Source organism: Chiloscyllium plagiosum, chromosome 2 (assembly GCF_004010195.1).
Source record: "Chiloscyllium plagiosum isolate BGI_BamShark_2017 chromosome 2, ASM401019v2, whole genome shotgun sequence".
Classification (NCBI taxonomy): domain Eukaryota; kingdom Metazoa; phylum Chordata; class Chondrichthyes; order Orectolobiformes; family Hemiscylliidae; genus Chiloscyllium; species Chiloscyllium plagiosum.
The window spans coordinates 112,418,075-112,438,223 of NC_057711.1; the positions used below are offsets into that span (position 1 = coordinate 112,418,075).

The 20,149-nt window shown below is 40.7% G+C and overlaps 1 protein-coding gene across 1 annotated transcript in view; it reads left to right on the top strand.

The window, feature by feature from the left end:
• Positions 1 to 507: 507 nt before the first annotated feature.
• Positions 508 to 20,149, top strand: part of LOC122562814 (protein shortage in chiasmata 1 ortholog-like) — a 41,768-nt gene continuing 22,126 nt past the window's right edge. Inside the window, exons 1-5 of the mRNA XM_043716063.1 lie at positions 508 to 544; positions 848 to 977; positions 11,874 to 11,964; positions 13,329 to 13,525; positions 16,949 to 17,111. Of these exons, the coding sequence (XP_043571998.1) occupies positions 11,879 to 11,964; positions 13,329 to 13,525; positions 16,949 to 17,111 (446 nt within the window). The 5' untranslated portion in view covers positions 508 to 544; positions 848 to 977; positions 11,874 to 11,878. The remainder of the gene's footprint in view (positions 545 to 847; positions 978 to 11,873; positions 11,965 to 13,328; positions 13,526 to 16,948; positions 17,112 to 20,149) is intronic.

Consider the following 20,149-nt stretch of genomic DNA (forward strand, 5'->3'; position numbering starts at 1 on the left):
ATTCTGTCACACTTGGCTACATGCAGAATGTTACTTTAAGTGATGCCTCAAGCTATTGCTTCACAAAAACTGCGAACAAATAAATATGCAAATCCTCCCAATGGTTTAATTGGAAAACATTAACTGGTAGAGAAGATGGATTTTATTTGTCCACTCATTTGGCTGTAGGACAAGACACGCTTGTCACTGGCACAACATCAGGTCCAAGACCTGACCAATTTTCATGGTAGGCAGTGTTGGGAGGGGTTTTGTAGAGTCAATGAGTTGTGAGGAAGGGTAAAGAAGGTCGGTAATATGGACAACAATTTGCACTGAGTGCTTTTGATCAATCAAAACCCTCACAAACCTATCCAGAAAGTGACTAGTTGGATATATGATTATACCTGTTATGCAAGGTGTATGGCTACTGGCCCACCTGCAGCTCATGTAATACCAGTGCCTATGGGATGAGGCCCTTAAATGGTCATTAATTGGTGACTTAAGAGTCTCAATTGGGGTAGGGCAGGATGTTCCACTTCAACTTACTTCTGGCAGGGTCAGAAAGGTAAAGGGTTCAAGTACACCATCATACTTGCTGATTATATCCACTATCCACTTCGAAGCATGATATGAGCGTGCAGAAGATTCCACCCATAGTTGCTTTCTTACGTAATGAATTGATTAAGTGCTTTGGAATGTTCTTTAATATTCTCTTTTTTAAAATCCTTTTAATGAGTGTTTTTACACAATTGCAACCCGTGGGTTCGATTTTTATACACGTAAAAGATAGATTTAATTCTGTCACTTAATTAGTTTAATGTTCACACTTGCAATTATTTTGGTAACAATGTTTTTGGCACCTGTGTAGGTTTTGACCAGAAAGAAGCTTACAGCAAACTGGTTTCTACTTCCAGTACCTCATCACCTAGATCAAAGTGACAACTATTGTTATCAAGGTAGACTTAATAATGATATTTACAGGAGGCCATGGACTCGAGGTATCTGTCTTATCTTTCTCTTTTTTTTCTGTAATATTTTACTTAGTCTTGTCAGCATTTTTGTTCATCACTTCAAAGGCTTGATTGTGCATTTTAATGTGACTTCTATTATTTGCATGTGATTGATTTTAGTTTTAGGTCCTCCTAGTGTAGGTGTTTTCACTTTAAATATACTTGTATGGGTTGGTTAAAATATCTACAGATGAAGTCATGATATTTAGGGCCCTCTTGTGCTGCAGTGGTAGTGTTCGTACCCCTGAATTGGGAGGCCTAGATTCAAGCCTTACCTGCTTCAGTGGTGTGTTATAACATCTGTGAACAAGTTGATTAGAAAAATAATTTAGATAGAAAAGAAAAAATTGGAAAGTGCTCACTTTTTGAGGAAACATACTTTGTTTGCATATTTGGGACTGGAATTTGGCTGAGGAGTTAGATTCATTGGGTTGTGAATTCACCCCAACAGGAATTTCACAAGCTTCTGATATTAGTGGAGATGACAGGTTAATTGGCAAGGGGGTCAGCAGTAAAGTTCAGTTAATATTTATGGGTGTGAGGGGAGCAGGAATTAATGAAGCATCCCACATTCTGAACCAGCTTGGCAGCCATTGCTGTCGCTGCCATCTGTGCATGACTTGAGACAATGAAAGCACATAGGTCTTCAAATTGGCCACAGCAGATGATTGGCTAGAATTCAGGCTAGGGAAGTGAAATTTCTGTGCCATTCAGATTTCACTGCTGTGAAACAGCAACAGATTCTGTTCAAAAATTTGACTCATTCAGACCAAACAAAACCTCTCTCATTCTGCTGAACTGTTCCCAACAGGCTAGAGCCGGTCAACCTTATATAGCTCCTAACAGTTGTCTGCTTCCAAGAAAATTTTGATAGCATGGAAAGTCTTCTCTTTAAAAAGCTGCTTAATCGCTTTACTGTGTTTAATGATTTGGGTGACTTATGTTACTATCCTTGCACCCCTCTCCTTCCAAAGATCAGAAGTGTCAAGATTTGAGGTCGAGTGTCCTTCTCCTTCCTAATGCAATTCACCCCCAAGAAAATCCGGACGTTAGTGTTTAAAAGTTTACATGCTTTTTCGACAGAGCAATGAAAGTTTTGTGGTTCAGTAGGTAGTGCCCCTGCCACTGAGTCAGAATTTGAGAGGTTCAAGTCTCACCCTGGACTTTTTGAATACAGAGTCAACACATTGTCATTCAATGGATTGATAACTGGCTACTCTGTCTAACATTTGCCCACTATTCCCCCAAATAGGAAAAACTTGAAACAGTCAGCAAACCAAACAATGCCTTCTTAAATATGCATCCTTACTTTGATGTTAGCTTTCAAATCATATATTTCTATTATCGTGTTCATTAAAGCTGATGGTCAGATAATCCCTCCTGAAATTCAAATCCTGTCAAAATGGCAGGATTTAGCATTCAATTTGAGAGTGAACGTGGTTCAGAAATAACTGGGCTAAACTTAAATAAGGGTAATTACGTGAGAATGTCTGGAGTGGATAAGAGTTTAGCAGAAAAGGTGGTTGAGGAACAATGGTAGGTGTTTAAGAAAATAGTTCATGACTCACAGCAACTAATATCCCGATGAAGAAGAAAGAAGGGGATAAACCAACCATTTTTAACCAAAGTTTGTATGTTTTTATTTCAATTTGATACCATGTGGCAAAGATTATAGGTACACTAGAGGATTGGAAAGTTTTAAGACTCAACAAAAGATGACCAAAAATATAAAGGTGAAATAAAATATGAGAGTTGTTGGATATTCTCTTAGAATAACCAGTTGTCAGGGTAAAAGTTCAAAGTTTTATTAAGAAGCAGTGACAGTTACATTCTTGTTGCCACGAATAAATGTGTAACTATGTTGATTCTAAGTTTGACTTCCATTTTTAAACATTTAAGATGCTGATAGCTTTATCTTAATTATAGTTCGTTTTTCAAACCTTAGCAACAAATAAGCCAATTATAAAATTACGTTCCGTCAGTAAGTCACTTGACTTGAGCCTTTATGACATTGATTAAATTTGGTTTGTGGTAGCTTATGTACATGTTTAGATAAACTGTTCAACACTCAGTTTGTCATGTAACCCCATTAGCAGCAGAACCAAATTTAACTGTTTTACAATATTAACTCAATCAGATAAACTGTTTTCGTATTTTAACTGTTTTATGACATTGGCTCAATCACGCTGTTTTCTTATAACCTTATCTCCTCCTTTTGATTCTTCCCAAACAGAATCACAGAAGCAAAGCAAGCTAAAAATAATGTGTAAAGTTCTTTGAGCAATGGCAAGTTGCAAGATATTAAACTTTAGGCTTTAGCATTTGTAGAATACAACATCCAAGCAACATGAAGGCAATATACAGGATAAGAATTACTAAAAGAAAAACTACGATACCCTGCACTATTGACATATTCAATGATCCCAACCAGCTGATGCTCAGCTTCACAGTGTTGAGGATGGGGGTTATTTAAGTTTGTCCATCTCTTTATGGATATAGTCAGCCAAGTTAGTTACCTCCTCAGAGTTATTAGGGATATGTGTGCAACATTCCTGACCTATGATGGCACAGGTGCCATCTTTCTCGGCTAAGATTCAGTTCAGATCTATGCGGTTCTGCAAAGAGGTGGTTCACAGGGCAATCCTTCTCTGGCTGCTTGGCTGTTCCATATGGGGGAACAGAACAGCAAACAATTGTTCTGTTTCTGTGATGGCACATTGGTGTGCTACAGAATGGATTTTAACGAGGTCATAAATGTGATGCGTAAATGGGTCTGTAAAAACAAGGCAACAGGAGACTGTCGATGCAAGGGGGGAACCAGGTATGTGCCTTGTGCTCGCAAATGAAATACGTGCATTGTATGGGACAAAGAATTATATAGTCAGAAAACCAGACGTGGTCAAACGTTCCTCTGATGTGAGATTAATAAAAATTTAAGTTTAGCTGGAGGCCAAATGTCAGGTGTGACATTAAAATATTGTGTACAATTACTCTCACCTGCAGACCAACCCCTCGGCTCAGATCTACAGAAGCAATTAGAATGCACTGGTTTTCCTACCCTTGATGTATTATGGAACCAAAAGGTGGGATATGGGGGGTATTAAATTGAAGTTGATACCAATCTTTAAATGGTGAAAAACTGTACCTTGCCAATTCCCACTTGTCTCATGTGCCTTTAATGTCCACCCAATATATTCCTCTCTCTGCAAAAAATATTAAAAATCATACAACACCAGGTTATAGTCCAACCGGCACCTCCACATCATGTGGAAAATGTGGCAGACATGTGAGCCCAGCTATTAGGGATTTGTTCTGGCGAATGACCCATTCTGCCACTTCAAATATATTAAAAGGAATGGGTCTCAGGGGGATACTGCCATTTGAATATATGAGAATGTGAGAACAAACCCAGCAGTTGGAGACATTGGTACACTCAGCATAAGCATAATACATATACAAAAAGATGGGGTAAAAACAATGACTGCAGATGCTTGAAACCAGATTCTGGATCAGTGGTGCTGGAAGAGCACAGCAATTCAGGCAGCATCCGACGAGCAGCAAAATTGACGTTTCGGGCAAAAGCCTACAAAAAGATGTTTACGTTGAGGTCATACCCTACAATGAGTCCTCTCGCTGCAAGGGGGATTAGCATAATTCTGACTCCCAAAGGTAACAGATGGATCGGAGCCATGGTTTGCTTAATGTGAAATGCGTGAATCCAAGCTTTCTTGCCTTCTACCTTGACAGCTAATGCCATTGTAAAGAGAACTTGATATGGGGCTTCGCTCTTGGTACTCAGTGGCTCTTTGTGTATTTTCTTAACGTAGACCCACAATCTGGGGACTATATTGTGTCCTCCTCAAAGGGATGTCCCAAGCTGCTGACACCTGTTGGGAAGCAGAACTGATGGCATTGGTTAGATCCTGACAATACTTTAACAATGACTCACTTAGTAGATGGCAATCTGCTGTCCTAAGGTCTATTGTGCCAGGTGAAGACATGGGTCGGCCAGTTATCACCTCAAAAAGACTTAGACCTGTGGTTCTGTTTGGGGTGGCTTGAATGCTACAAGGATCAGGGGTATCGCTTGAGGCTATGGGATCATGTTCAAATACTGACTGGAATCAGTAAGTGGTGAAAATAGCTTCTTTTATTCAGGAGCACAACACAAGTTCGAGGTGACCATAGAATCCTGAAATACAGTTCTTACAAGAGCCCCTTTATACACAGTTCTTACATATAGTAAAATTCCATTACTATGATGTTACATTGTTTTATCTATAGTGCACAATGGTTTGAGGGGCTTCAGTCCTAGGAGAAAGGAGATGGGTTAAAACATGTGTTAAGTGCTGGCTGCTACTTCTGATGGGATTAAGAGTGTCTGTCGTCTGCTTGCATAATTAAGAGGTTATAGTCCTTTTGTTTCTTAAGTTAGTAAATGTAAGTAAAAAATACTAGGTCCATATGCTCTAAATAAGTTAGAAATTATACCTGTACTTGATAAAATAATGAAGAATATTAAACTGATTACTGTAACTGTGCAGTAGATTTGTTTACTATTTGCAGCTGTGAGTTTCATTCATACAATTTCGTGAAAGAGCTGTTTTGTCAGTTAGTTTCTTAAAGGATAATGGCCCAGTTAAAAGGTATTTAATAGGTAAATACTAATTGGGGTAACCGTTTGGTATTCTGTAATCTGTTTAGGTCCAGGAGATGGTTGATACAGGCTGATTAATATTATAATGTTTCATGGAGACATGATGGTGGGGATGATATTGTTCTGTATTGCTACAGAGGTAAACACTGGATAAAAGCAAATTACTGCGGATGCTGGAATCTGAAACCAAAAGAGAAAATGCTGGAAAATCTCAGCAGGTCTGGCAGCATCTGTAAGGAGAGAAAAGAGCTGACATTTCGAGTCTAACTGACCCTTTGTCAAAGCTAAAAAAAGGGAGAAATAGGGAGGTAAACACTGCTTGTAGCAAGGGTGAAAATGCAGTAATGGGTTTGAAAGGGTTGTTTTAAATTTGGTCTATCTTATGATAGTAAAATATACTATAGAATCACAGTTTTATGAGTGAATGAATGAAACCTTGTTATTGTAAATAACGGGTTAGTGAAGGGTTATGAATAAATGAACAGGAACCCGGTATTAGTGAATATAGCCAGCTGGTGATTGAGTTAATAAAGATAACTTACAACACAGTATCTCACAACGCCAACGCAAATTCTTCTTGATGATACTTACTTAGACATTGTTTCACAGTCTGATTTGTGCATTCCACTTGCTCCGATTACTGAGGATGATTAGGACAGTGTAAATCCCACTTAATATTCAGAAGTCTGCACACTTCCGGCACATTGCACCTGTAAAATGAGTCCCTTGATCCGGGTCTATACTACTCAGGATTCCCTGAGTAGTCCTGATATTCCTTACAGAGGACTTAGGTGGTATAATTGGCCATGGTTGGCTGAACTGGAGATGCTTCCACCCATTTCGAAAAATTATCAACAGTGACTAGGAGGTTCATATATCCATGATATTTTGGGAGAGATATGTAGTCTACCTGCAGATGTCGGAAGGATCCGGCAGGTGCCGGGGGTCTTAGTTGTAACATTACCGTGGTTAGTCCTGGATTGTTGTTTTGGATTGTGATACACAATGGTCTATCACAAGTTGTGCATGTTCCTTGAACCTTCTTCCTCAACAGCCCTTTTGGAACCTAGCCATTATTTGTAAAGGCAAACAAAACTGCAGATACTGGAATCCAAAGTAGACTAGCAGAAGGCTGGAAGCACACAGCAAGCCAGACAGCATCAGGAGATGGAGAAGTCAATGTTTTAGGTGTAACCCTGCTTCAGGACTTGGAGTAGATGTAAGGGGAGCTGCAGATAAAGGGGGAGGGGGTGTGGCGGGGTGGTGAGGTGGGGGTAGGTGAACATAGGTAAAGGATATGACCTGGTTCGTCGATGGGATAAATAAATCTAGTTGGTAGCTGGAAAGAAGGGTCAATCAGTGGAATGGAAGGATGGGGGAGGGGCTGGGAAGGGAGTCAGGGGATTGAAAAGGAGGTTATTTGAAATTGGAAAATTCAGTGTTGAGTCCTCTGGTCTGCAGGCTCCCCAGGCAGAAGAGGAGGTGTTCCTCCAATGTGCAGTCTGATTTGTTGTGGCAATGGAGGAGGATGAGGATGTTCATGTCAGAAAGGGCGCAGGAAGGGGAATTAAAATAGGTGATGACTGGGAGGTCAGGTTGGCCCCCGCGGGTCCGGCTGAGATGCTTGGCGAAACGTGCCCTGGGTTTACATTTGGTCTCCCTGATTGTAGAGAAGACCACATTGGGAGCACCAGATACAGTAAATGAGGTTGAAAGAGAGGTAGGGGAGCCTCTGACTCACCTGGAAGGACTGTTTGGGGCTCTGGATGGAGGTGAGGGGGGTGGTGCACTGGCAGGTTTTGCATCTTTTACAGTTGCAGGGGAGGGTACCTGGGAGTTTGGAAGGGTTGATGGGGAGAGTGGAACAAACCAAGGATTGACGAAAGGAACAGTCCTTGCGGAAGGCAAAGAGGGGTGGGGAGGGGATGCTGTTCTTGGTGGTGTGGTCTAATTGGAGTTGGTGCAAGTGTTTAAGGATGATATGTTGGATGCAGAGACTGGTGGGTGAGGACACAGGGTCTCTGTCTTTGTTGTGTTTAGAGGAGGGAGGGTTTAGACCAGTGGAGTGGAGAATGGAAGAGGTGTGGTAGAGGGCTATCTGGATGACCGGGTTGGGGTGGGGAGGAAACATGTTGTTCAAAATAGGTGGACATCTGGGACACTCACAACTTTATCACAGCTTTCACCCTGCCCTCAAATTCACTTGGTCTGTCTTGGACATCTCCCTCCCCTTTTTTGACCTCTCCATTTTCATCTACAGTGACAGTCTCGACGGACATTTACTATAAACCCACAGACTCCCGTAACTACCTGGACTAAACCTCCTCCCACCCAGTATCCTGCAAGAACTCCATCCGGTTTTCCCTATTCCACTGCCTCTGCCGCATCTGCTCGGACGAGGAGACATTCCACTCCTAAGCATCCCAGATGATGACCATCCTTGTCTTCCTCCAGACCATCCTTGACATCCTCCATTGCCACAGCGAATCAGACTGAAAATTGGAGGAACAACACCTCATCTTCTGCCTGGGCAGCAATAAGCCCGGAGGACTCAATATTTAAGTTCTCCAGTTTCAAATAACCTCCCATCCCACGGCTCCCTTCCATTCCTCTTGATTGACCCTTTCAACTACCGACCGGATTAATTCCTCCCATCCACCAACCAGGTCGTATCCTCTAGCTACCTCACCATCTGGCCTCCCCCAAGGGGCCAGATGTCCCCATGAATGGATTTGTTGTGCCAAGAATGGCATTAAAGCTTGCAGTGGAATTGATTTATCTGCATCTCTTTGCCTCCAGACACCATCCTTGCATAACTTAATTCCTGCTTCAATCCATGTCCATTTCTCTTTGTGAGAGCATTATTCTTGTATGGCCTTTAACTCCTGTAACTTGTTTGTGAGGATTTGTATTTTGGGTTTTGTTGATCCACTAGAGCGATTCCACTGCAAAGCTATATTTCTGGCTGCCTGGTCGGCTAAGGCATTGCCTTGTGCTTCCATGGTGTTGTGTAGGATATGTTTTCTTACATATCCCCACAAGGGAAAACTTGCAAGTTGTGTAAGAATGAACAATAAGAACATCTTTAACCATACGAAAAGGAGGAGAGAAGCCAATGTGAACATTGGCCACTGAGAAATCGAGGCTGGGAATGTAATATTGGAGAACCAGGAAATGGCAGAGGAGTTGAATAAATAATTTACATTAGGCAGAGGACTTTGTCAGCATTTTGAGGAAATAAATGTATTAACTATCACTAGTGAAAAATGAATTTGAGGAAACTAATGGTCAAAAGTTTTTGATAAGGTTACATAAGGCTACTTAAAAGGATGATATTGAGACATAGAGTAATAGAGATGTACTGCATGGAAACAGACCCGTCGGTCCAAACTGTCCATGCCAACCAGATATCCTAATCTAGTCCTACCTGCCAGCACCCGGCCCATATCCCTCCTATTCATATACCCATCCAAATGCCTCTTAAATGTTGCAATTGTACCAGCCTCCACCACTTCCTCTGGCAGCTCATTTCATACATGTACCACCCTCTGTGTGAAAAAGTTGCCCCTCAGGTCTCTTTTATATCTTTCCCCTCTCACTCTAAACCTATGCCCTCTAGTTCTGGAATCCACGACCCCAGGGAAGAGACTTTGTCTATTTATCCTATCCATGCCCCTCATAATTTTGTAAACCTCTATAAGGTTACCCCTCACCCTCCAACGCTCCAGGGAAAACAGCTCCAGCCTGTTCAGCCTCATCCTATAGCTCAAAGCCTCCAACCCTGGCAACACCCTTGTAAATCTTTTCTGAACCCTTTCAAGTTTTACAACATCTTTCCGATAGGAAGGAGGCCAGAATTGCATGCAGTGTTCAAACAGTGGCTTAACCAATGTCCTGTACAGCCGCAACATGACCTCCCAACTCCTGTATTCAATACTCTGACCAATAAAAGAAAGAATGCCTTCTACACTATCCTATCTACCTGCGACTCCACTTTCAAGGAGCTATGAACCTGCACTCCAAGGTCTCTTTGTTCAGCAACACTCCCTTGGACCTTACCATTAAGTGTATAAGTCCTGCTAAGATTTGCTTTCCCAAAATGTAGCACTTTGCATTTATCTGAATTAAACTCCATCTGCCACTTCTCAGCCCATCGGCCCATCTGATCAAGATCCTGTTGTAATCTGAGGTAACCTTCTTCGCTGTCCACTACACCTCCAATTTTGGTGTCATCTGCAAACTTACTAATTGAACCTCTTATGCTCGCATCCAACTCATTTATGTAAATGACAAAACGTAGAGGACCCAGCACCGATCCTTGTGGCACTCCACTGGTCACAGGCCTCCAGTTTGAAAAAACACCCTCCACCACCACCCTCTGTCTTCTATCTTTGAGCCAGTTCTGTTTCCAAATGGCTAGTTCTCCCTGTATTCCATGAGATCTAACCTTGCTAACCAGTCTCCCATGAGAACCTTGTCGAATGCCTTACTGAAGTCTATATAGATCACATCTACTGCTCTGCCCTCATTAATCTTCTTTGTTACTTCTTCAAAAAACTCAATCACGTTTGTGAGACTTGATTTCCCACGCACAAAGCCAAGTTGACTATCCCTAATCAGTCCTTGACTTTCCAAATAAATGTCCACCCTGACCCTCGGGATTCCCTCCAACAACTTGCCCACCACCGACGTTAGCCTCACTGGTCTGTAGTTCCCTGGCTTGTCCTTACCACCCTTCTTAAACAGTGGCACCATGTTAGCCAACCTCCAGTGTACCGGCACCTCACCTGTGACTATTGATGGTGATAGTTTGCTAGCATGGATAGAGGATTGACTAAATAATAGAAGTTAAAAGTTGGGATAAAGGGGCATTTTCAGGATGGCAACCTGTAACTAGTGAATTGCTATGGGGATCAGTGATATGGCCTCAATTATTTACAATTATTAATGACTTGGATGATGGAAGTGAATATACAATTGTCAAGTTTGAAGATGACACAAAAATAGATGGGAAGGCAAGGAGTGAGGACTACATGGAGTCTATAGAAATATAAAACGGGTTAAGCAAATGGGCAAAAACATGTCAGATGGAATACAATGTGCAAGTTATACACTTTGGCAGGAAGAATAGAAGGTCTGAATATTATTTGAATGGAAATAACTGCAGAAAACTGCGACACAAAAAGCTAGCATCCACGTTCAGTAGATAATAGGGATGGCAAATGGTCTGTTGGCCTTTATTTCAAAGGAAGTGGAATACAACATAGGAAAATCTTGCTAAAAATATACATGGCATTAGTCAGACCACAGTTCGAATACTGTGAGTGGTTTTTGTCCTCTTATCTAAGGAAAAATATAAGGAAAGATATTGGAGACAGACCTGTGAAGTTTACTAGGTTGATTCCTGGTATGAAGGCGTCTTCTTAAGAGGAGAGGTTTAGTAAATTGGGCTTATACACATTGGAGTTTAGAAGAATGAGGGGAAACCTTATTGATACATATAAGAGTTTTAGGGACCTTGATATAATAGATGTGGACAGATTGTTCACCCATGTGGAGAGTCTAGGGACAGATGATATAATCTCAGGGTAATGGTCACCCATTTAAGAGATGAGGAGGAATTTGTTTCTTTGAGGGTAGTCAGTCTGTAGAATTCTTCCCTTTAGAAGGCTGTAGGAGCTGGGATCTTAAGTATATTCAAGGCTGGGATAAACAGATTTTTAATCCGTAAATGAATCAAGGTTTTGGGGAAAAGACAGGCAAGTAGATTTGAGGATTTCATTGAACAGAAAACAGGCTCGATGGGTCAGATGACCTACTTCTGCTCCTGTGATTTAGAGTCTTATGGCGAGGGTTATGCATGGCATTTACTAGTCTTGTCATTTATTTTACCTATCTCATTGGCATGATTCTGGTTAATAATGTATTATCTGAAGTTATCATCATCATTAATTTGCAACATTTTATTCCATCATTTGAAATGTTGTTGTACATATTTAAAGTATGTCAGATCATCTGCAGCATTGATGGGAAGGTTATTACAGAATGTGGTTAATAGCTTCATTTACTAATTTTCAGAGTGCAAACTACAAGAAAAGCTAAAAACTGTTCTGTTTCTCATTATTCAATTTAGTCTTCACTATATTTCTATTTTCATTTCAGATGTTGTAACTTTTTATCTTCCTTGTTTTAAAGAGAATGGTAAGTCTCTAAATTATTTGTGGCAGGGACAATGCTTTCTACATCCAAACTGATGAGTTGTGACTCTGTATTGACTGAATGGAAGAAACACATCTGTACAGAAAATTTTCTTGAGCGGTAATACCCAAGCATTTACTTTACAATTTTGAAATTTTAAAAATACTACTCAATCACAAATAGGATTGACTTTTGTTAAGAACAAGTGCAGACTTAAGGTAAAGGAAGATTATAGGGTAGAGGCATAATTAGGGCACATTGAGGATGGGTGTCAGGGATGAGGAAAGAGATATGAAAGCAGGGAGAGAATAAGACGAAGGAAATCGGATGGTGATAAGAAACAGTGGGGAGGGGAAGAAAAGGAACCTGGACAGTATGGGTGTTAGAGACAGGGTAGAAATGAGAAAGAAGGATTGTGCTTGGACCATAAGATATCTTTGATTTAAGATTGTGGGGCTGTTTGTGGGAGTGGGGGTTGCTGGAAGCACAAACCTGTGAAGTTGGAGGGATAGAGTAATGCCTACCAAAATGTTTAATCGTGGCTAGTCACATGCTTTCTCTTCCTCTTTTACCTTTTCTGCTCTCTCCTTACTCTTTTTCTCCTCCATAGCCAAGAGAGAGCTCCATGTTTAATTTCATTGCAGAGAATTGTTTATACTTTTTTTTGCTCTGAACATTTTGGGAGTTCTGAGCTGAGTAAGCAAGGACTTGAACTTCCCACCATTTTATGGGATAGTCTGATTTTTAAAGTTAGCATTTAGAGAGAAATTATTTCTATTGGGCAAGTCCAGAATCAGCGATGTATAATCTTAAAATTAGAGCTGGGTCATTCTAAGCTTATGTCAAAAATCAATTACTTTCACAAAAAGTAGTGAAAATATGGTACTCTTTTTCTCAAAGTTTTGATGCGGCAGGTCAATTATTCATTGCATTTTTGTTAGGCAAGAATATGAGGGTAACATGGAAATAAGATGGAGTTAAGAATCTGATCAACCATCCTCTAATTGAATGGCGGTATAACATGCTCAAGGGGTTTAGTGGTCCGTTCCTGACTGTGTTGCCTCTAATCCCGTTTTAAAAATGTTAATACTAGTGTACTGCAGCATGAATATAGCAATTGGGAAATGAGGCGCAAATAGCATACTAATGGAAATATATTGGGTTGAAATTCAATAAACAGAAATGTGTGTTACTCTGGAGATTTATTAATGATTTTCACATTAGAGAAGGCTTCTGATAGGTTTGTGGTGTTATATAAAGCCTGTTTGAACTTGACCTTGAACATTTACACTCATAATATGTCCAGTATTATTTATTCCTACTGCGGTGATGTACAGTGTTATGATGCAACAAATCATAGGCATAAGATATATGGAGGTATTCAACTTTTGAGTATTTTACTTGTCATAATGCACATAATAACCATCACCTTATGGATATATCCTTCTTTATTTCTTTTCACCTTTTTTTTTACAACTTTTTAGAGTATGTATTCATTCTATAGCTTGCCAAATTGGCAATGATGGTTTAGAGATCGTACCAAGTTCAAACCCGAGCTCTCAAATTGATATGGAAGATATGAGCACACTTTTAAGAAGAGATATTCAAAACCATGCAAAGGATGAACAAGAAATATTTGAGGTTATTAATCCTACAGATATGAAATCACAAACAGAACCAGGTAATGTGTTGATATTAATTCAATGAAACCTGTTGATTGAAGAAAATGTCATTATTTGAATGTGAACTATTTGTTAAGTAATGTTCGCATTTCATATGTCTACTAAGTATGCAATATATTTACCCTTCAACACTTGTTGGTATAAATGTACAAGTTGATGGCAAAAGTGAAGGTATTTCCTTTGTGCTGTTTTTGGAAACATAATTAGAGTCATCAAAATGTACAGCATGGAAACAGACCCTTTGGTCCAACCTGTCCATGCCGACCAGATATCCTAAATTAATAGCTCCCATAACCAGATGACGAAGGATCAACCAGGAGCCTAATCCTTCCACACTTACAAGAGTTTGTTTACAAAAATACATAGTGTACCTCCAACTAGTAGCCCAACTTTCAGCCTGTTGCTATGTATAGGAGCACATCTGTATACAATTAACACTACTCTTCACTTCAGACACCTCATAGGTTGATGTAAATGTTTCCTAACTCCACAAATTTAATGTTTGGGTGATGTGTAATATAGATTTATGATTAAAATCTGTAAGGTTTGATTTAGGATGTACCATATATTTCATTAGGAAAGAAGTAATAGTTTCAGGACTGTGTAATCTCCAGCCAGTTAAGTATTACAGGTGCATATTTTTCCCAGATAATTTTTTTGCTGTTTTAAATAACTTTCCTAATGTGCTGTGGAAATTTGGACAGTTCATTTTGTAGTGGGGAAGATACTCTGGATGAGATTTAAGTGCTGCTTGGCTTTAAAAGGTTTCACCTTTCAGGACCTCAAGAATTGCATGTAGATATTTTTGAATCAAACTGTTCAGAGATTCATTACACACCTCTGAAGTCAGGTGGGAAGTAAAGCTGGGTCTCCTGGCTCAGAGGAAGGGACTCTACAACTGTATTACAAGTGCCCAGGAGCTGTAACTATATAATATTGCAACTCTGCACACCCATAGGATTGGCTGGGTGTATAGTTACACACATGTTGAAGTGCGTTGGTCAGCTGTAATGTTTCTTTTATAACTTTCAATATGTTTTACTGTTTTATTTAAACAAAACCACAGTCAATCAATCCTTGAGGTTAGATATTTGACCGATGTCAGCAGCACAACATCCAATGCATTATTAGCTGGGAGAGCAAAAGAATAAGTACTGAGTGTGAGCACACTGCTTAAAAGGCTTTTGCCTGGTTTGAATGAACTCTAGGCATATTTTGAAAGTCTTCAAATTATGGAATTTTACCATCTGAAATGCAACCTCATTGCTGTGCACCTTCGTACAGTGGGTCCATTTTCAAACTAGCTTCCAATAGCATATGACGTAACCCAATTTTGGATTAGTTTCATTAGACTTTTAAAAAGATTTTTATTTTTCCTTTTAAGAAAACCTGTCTGCACTTAAAGCAGTTGTCCTATTAGTGAAAATAGGCATACTAAATAAAATTTTCATTTCTTTGAAAATTCATCTTGTTCAGGTTGTAAATTTACTCGCTAAGCTGGCAGATTGGGTTGTGTGGAATTTGCACATTCTCTCCGTTTCCTCTGAGTACTCTGGTTTCCTCCACAATCCAAAGATATGCAGGTTAGGTGAATTGGCCATACTAAATTGCCCATAGTGTTCAAAGATGTGTGGGTTAGGTACATTAGACAGGGATAAATATAGGATAATAGGGTAGGGGAGTGGATCTTGGTGGGTTACTCTTCAGAGGGTCGGTGTGGACTTGTTCGGCTGAAGGGCCTGTTTCCTCAGTCGGGATTCTATGGTTCTATTTGTTCTCAGACATTTCACCACCATGCTAGGTAACATTATCAGTGAGCCTCCTTTGAAGTGCTGGTGTTCTGTCCCGCTTTCTATTTATGTGTTTGGTGTGTTGTGGTGGGTGATATCACTTCTGGCATTCAAACCAGAACTCCATCAACAAACATATCAATTGGGACCCTATTCACCAATCTCTCAGAAAAAGAACTGGAAATGATATCACCCACCGACCAAAACATACAAATAGAACCTGAACTACAAATCTCCTCAAAAATCGCAATTCATGTTGTTTTCAGGGGATTTTGAGAGTGAGGAGAGTAGTAGACCATGATCAATAGGTAGTGTAGTTATATAAAGCAGCTCTTCCCCAGATATGCAGGGGAGCAGGTGGAATAGCAGTAATGTCACTGGACCTGCCTTCTTGAACCACTTTGCAGATCATGGGATGTTTTGATATCCACAGTGCTATGAGGGAGGGTGTTCTAGAATTTTGAACCAACAATAGTGAAGAAATGGCAATATTGGGGAGATGGTGCTGTAGGAGTTGTGTCTCAGGTCGAGTAATATAGAATCCATTCTACTCTTTTTGGGACATCGATTGAATTCCAGTATGGCAGATGGTTAAATGTGAATTCAATGAAATTTGAAATTAAAAGTTATCCAAATGGCAACTATGTTCTCACAATCAATTGTCATAAAAACCCATCTGATTTCCTAATGTCCTTTAGGAAAGGAAATCAATTGTTCTTACCAAGCCAGAAGTGGCTGTGGTGGGATGTCAGTTGTCTTCTTTCCAGAGACAGTCAATGAAGTCTGGAGCCCCGTCTATTTAACAATGGTGGATAAATTGAGGTTATGGAGGCAAAAAGAGGGGCCAGAGCAATGTCCAGTCAGCTGCCCCATCAGGAGTGATAAACACAAGATAGACCCTGGCAGGCTACCTCATAATGACGATGTTCAGAAAGTCAGAAGTGAAAGAAGGCGCAGTACAGTGAAGAGTCTCAGGTAGGAAGGATAAATTCTTCAGGAAATTTCTTTAGCTGCTCTTAGAACCTTTAAAATCTTGCAACCTCCTGATGCAGCCATTTAATATAGCCTACTAACCATCCAGAAGAGGCAGGGTTTGCATATTGCTGGGTGACCACTCTGGCAGGAGCAGCCATTGCCTTTGGGTAATAGCCCCTATTTGGGGCCTTCATTTGCCTAGTTATAGGTCGACCTGTGGACTAGGCTGCTGATTTTGTTCCCAGAAAATTTTCCCAGAGACAGGCAGGCATCAGGGAGCTGTCCCAATGTAGCCCCTTTTTATTTTCTTGCTCCCTAATCCCTCATCTCCATCAATTATCCGAATTTCAGCTTATCCGAACAAGATCTTAAGGTCCCGAAAAAATGCAATCCATTATCTGAACAATCGGTTATCCAAACTCTCAGTTATCCGAACAAAATACTCCCCGCCCGTCTCGTTCGGATAATCAAGGTTGTTCAGTAATATATCTTTGATTTACTATATGTAATACTGAATTTGTTTGAGTGGTGTGCTATAAAACTGGAGCAATCATGCGTAGTAGGTAATCAAATAGCAAAAAAGAAATGCGATTTGCTGGTTTTGAAGCTTTGTCCAAAATTGATGATGTGCATAAATCACACTTAATTTTCTTATAGATCTTTCTCTGCATGATGAAATGGTATTTGGAGATTACCTTTCTGAATTTCAAAAACAGTTACCGAGATTGCATAACCTCAGTAGCAGATTGAAAATGTATTCCTTAAAGGATCCATTTGTAAATTCAAAAGGAGAGTCTTTGACTGAAGAAATGTTTTTCAGGTAAAAACAAAGCTTTTTTGTTGAAAGGGCAACTGAAGATCTGTAGCTGAAATTGTTGTACATGTGCTCAGGGATATACATAGATTAGGTCTTTTTAGCCACGGCCTGTTATTGAACTATGTATGATATTTCCATATTAGGGAGAGGTTTCTGCTTGACCATATTACAACAGGACATTTTACACACTGCCCATCACATGTCCTAATGCCACAGCTAGTGATGTCATTAGCTACTCTGTTGGTAGCTGCTTCTCTTACACTACACCACCCTCCCAAGTATTCATTCTGTCCCTGAGTGTTTACATTGTTTTCATCATTTTTCATCATTTGTGTTCTAATATGTTTATATTTCTATTCATTAACCAATGTCCACTCCTGTCCCTGCCAAGTTTCTTATGATGAGGCTTCAATCACTAACTGTATTCCTTCTCATGGAGGACTGGCATTAAGTGTACACTTCCCTCCAAGGAGCAAAGATGAATATTATCCAGTTCATTTTCTTTGGTGAAGTTCAATACAGCAGATTGTAATCCACTCTGCCTACTGGCAGGATGAACCATTTGTCTTGTTCTCTCAATTGTTGCTCAGCTGAGTAAGGCTGACATCCTTCAGGTCTGTGTATTGTGTGGCCACAGTATCAGTTGTCTAGTGAGGAGCACCTTAGGATCAACTCTGATCACTTGTGGTACATGTGACACATTCACAATGGAATTGATTTGTGGCATACAGTTTGCCACAGGAAGGATGTCTTGAAGGCAACTTTTGTCACATTCGCTGATGTTATGGTTTCCCCAGATGTGTCTACTGGTGAACTATGGTTTTTCTTCTGGTTTCTGTGAGCCCTTTTTCTTCCAATTTCTTTTGAGGATAGAAGGCTTGCGCTTCCCTGAGCCTTCTCCCCCAAAGTGAGTTGTGAGGAGGCTCCTCCCTGGTTTTCCTTGGTTATGTTTGGGATATGCACAATTTCCCTCAAACTCTTTGAAGTCTCATCTCTGGTACCCTCTAGGTTCAAAGTAGAGTAAACTTCCAGTTCTGCAGTGGGTTCCAAGCTTGCTGCTGCTGTCTGGATCCCTAAGCTGGATATTAAAGTTGGAAGGTCTTCTAAGAGTTTGTTGTACGCAATTCATTGTCTGAAAGCAAAGTCTTAGTTTCTGTATTGGGCTGAAGCACTGCTGTTGTTTCAATTTGTCCCTTGCGTTCCTTGGGCTCTGGCGCCAGTGGGACTTCTGTTCTTGGACTGTATCTGGAGTGGAGCTGGGTTCTGCTCCTGTCAATTCTGGCCATGTACCTTCTCTGAGTAGAAATTGTTATGGAAAGACTGATTATTGGCTCTCTGGAAGCCTGTCTTGGAGTACGCTATTTCTGTGGCCTCTTGGTGTCACCTCCATCTCCTCATTATCCCCACAGAGCTACATGAGGTCCAGAGTTAACTCTTCCAGCTGATCAGCATTGTTTGTGATGTCTTGCTGGTTGCCACCCCAGTTTTTCCTCAAAGTGCAATACATGGTCCAGGGTTTCCTTCTCTGGTTATTTGATCAGTGACATGCATGTTTGTCCACCTACTCCCAGAAGGGCAGTATATTGTCTGTTACTGCTGGTGTAGATGTTGTTGGTAGTGGCAGCATTTAAGAGCCCTGGGTGAGATTGGCTTTTCCCTGCTCCCTCTGAGTAAAAAGGCTATGCAGATTTCTCTGTTTATTTGGAAGGCTGTAGCGAATCACAAAACCTTGCTGTCAGGCAGTCCAAGATCTTTAATGAGGTTCTGCCAGCCCATGATGGCAGACTGTGGAGGGCTGTAGGATCTATGGTCTGAGCCTCTGTACTGCATCAGAGAGAATAGAGATAGCTACTCTTTATATCAAGTTCAAATGTTGTATTGTGCTTGTTGTCAGGGAGCTTCATGCTCCAGAAGTCCTCTGTCAGTTGGGCCTCGGGAAAGGATTTTCAACTAGCTGTGAATCATCTACTTACACACTAGGAAATCTGTACTATTGGCGAATCAGAGGCTTCTACTTGTAATACATTAAAGTGGGCTCTCTTCCCACAGACATGGCATCTGTGTCAGTGGTAAAACATACTTCACACTTGTGTGCCCTTTTAGTTCAGCATCTGGAACAGTATCTACTGATGGCTTTGGTGCCCTCTTGTGCCCAGGCCTTGTGTTAGCAGGTACACTGAAGTCTTTGGATTTGATGAACTGCATCAGCAAGGATGTTGCCAGGGTTGGGGGGTTTGAGCTATAAGGAGAGGCTATAAGAAAAAGAAGGAAGCATATGTAAGGTATACACAGGATAGATCGTGTGAATCCTTAGGAAGTAGGAATATACTTAAGAGGGAAATCAGGAGGGCAAAAAGGGGATATGAGATAGCTTTGGCAAATAGAATTAAGGAGAATCCAAAAGGTTTTTACAAATATATTAAGGACAAAAGGGCAACTAGGGAGTGAATAGGACCCCTCAAAGATCAGCAAGGTGGCCTTTGTGTGGAGCCACAGAAAATGAGGGAGATACTAAATGAATATTTTGCATCAGTATTTACTGTGGAAAAGGATATGGAAGATATAAACTGTAGGGAAATAGATGGTGACATCTTGCAAAATGTCCAGATTACAAAGGAGGAAGTGCTGGATGTCTTGAAACAGTTAAAGGTGGATAAATCCCCAGGACCTGATCAGGTGTACTCGAGAACTCTGTGGGAAGCTAGAGAAGTGATTGCTGGGCCTCTTGCTGAGATATTTGTATCATCGATAGTCACAGGTGAGGTGCCGGAAGACTGGAGGTTGGCAAATGTGGTGCCACTGTTTAAGAAGGGCGGTAAAGACAAGGTAGGGAACTATAGACCGGTGAGCCTGACCTTGGAGGTGGGCAAGTTGTTGGAGGGAATCCTGAGGGACAGGATGTACATGTATTTGGAAAGGCAAGGACTGATTGGGGATAGTTAAAATGGCTTTGTGCGTGGGAAATCATGTCTCACAAACTTGATTGAGTTTTTTGAAGAAGTAACAAAGAGGATTGATGAGGGCAGAGCAGTAGATGTGAT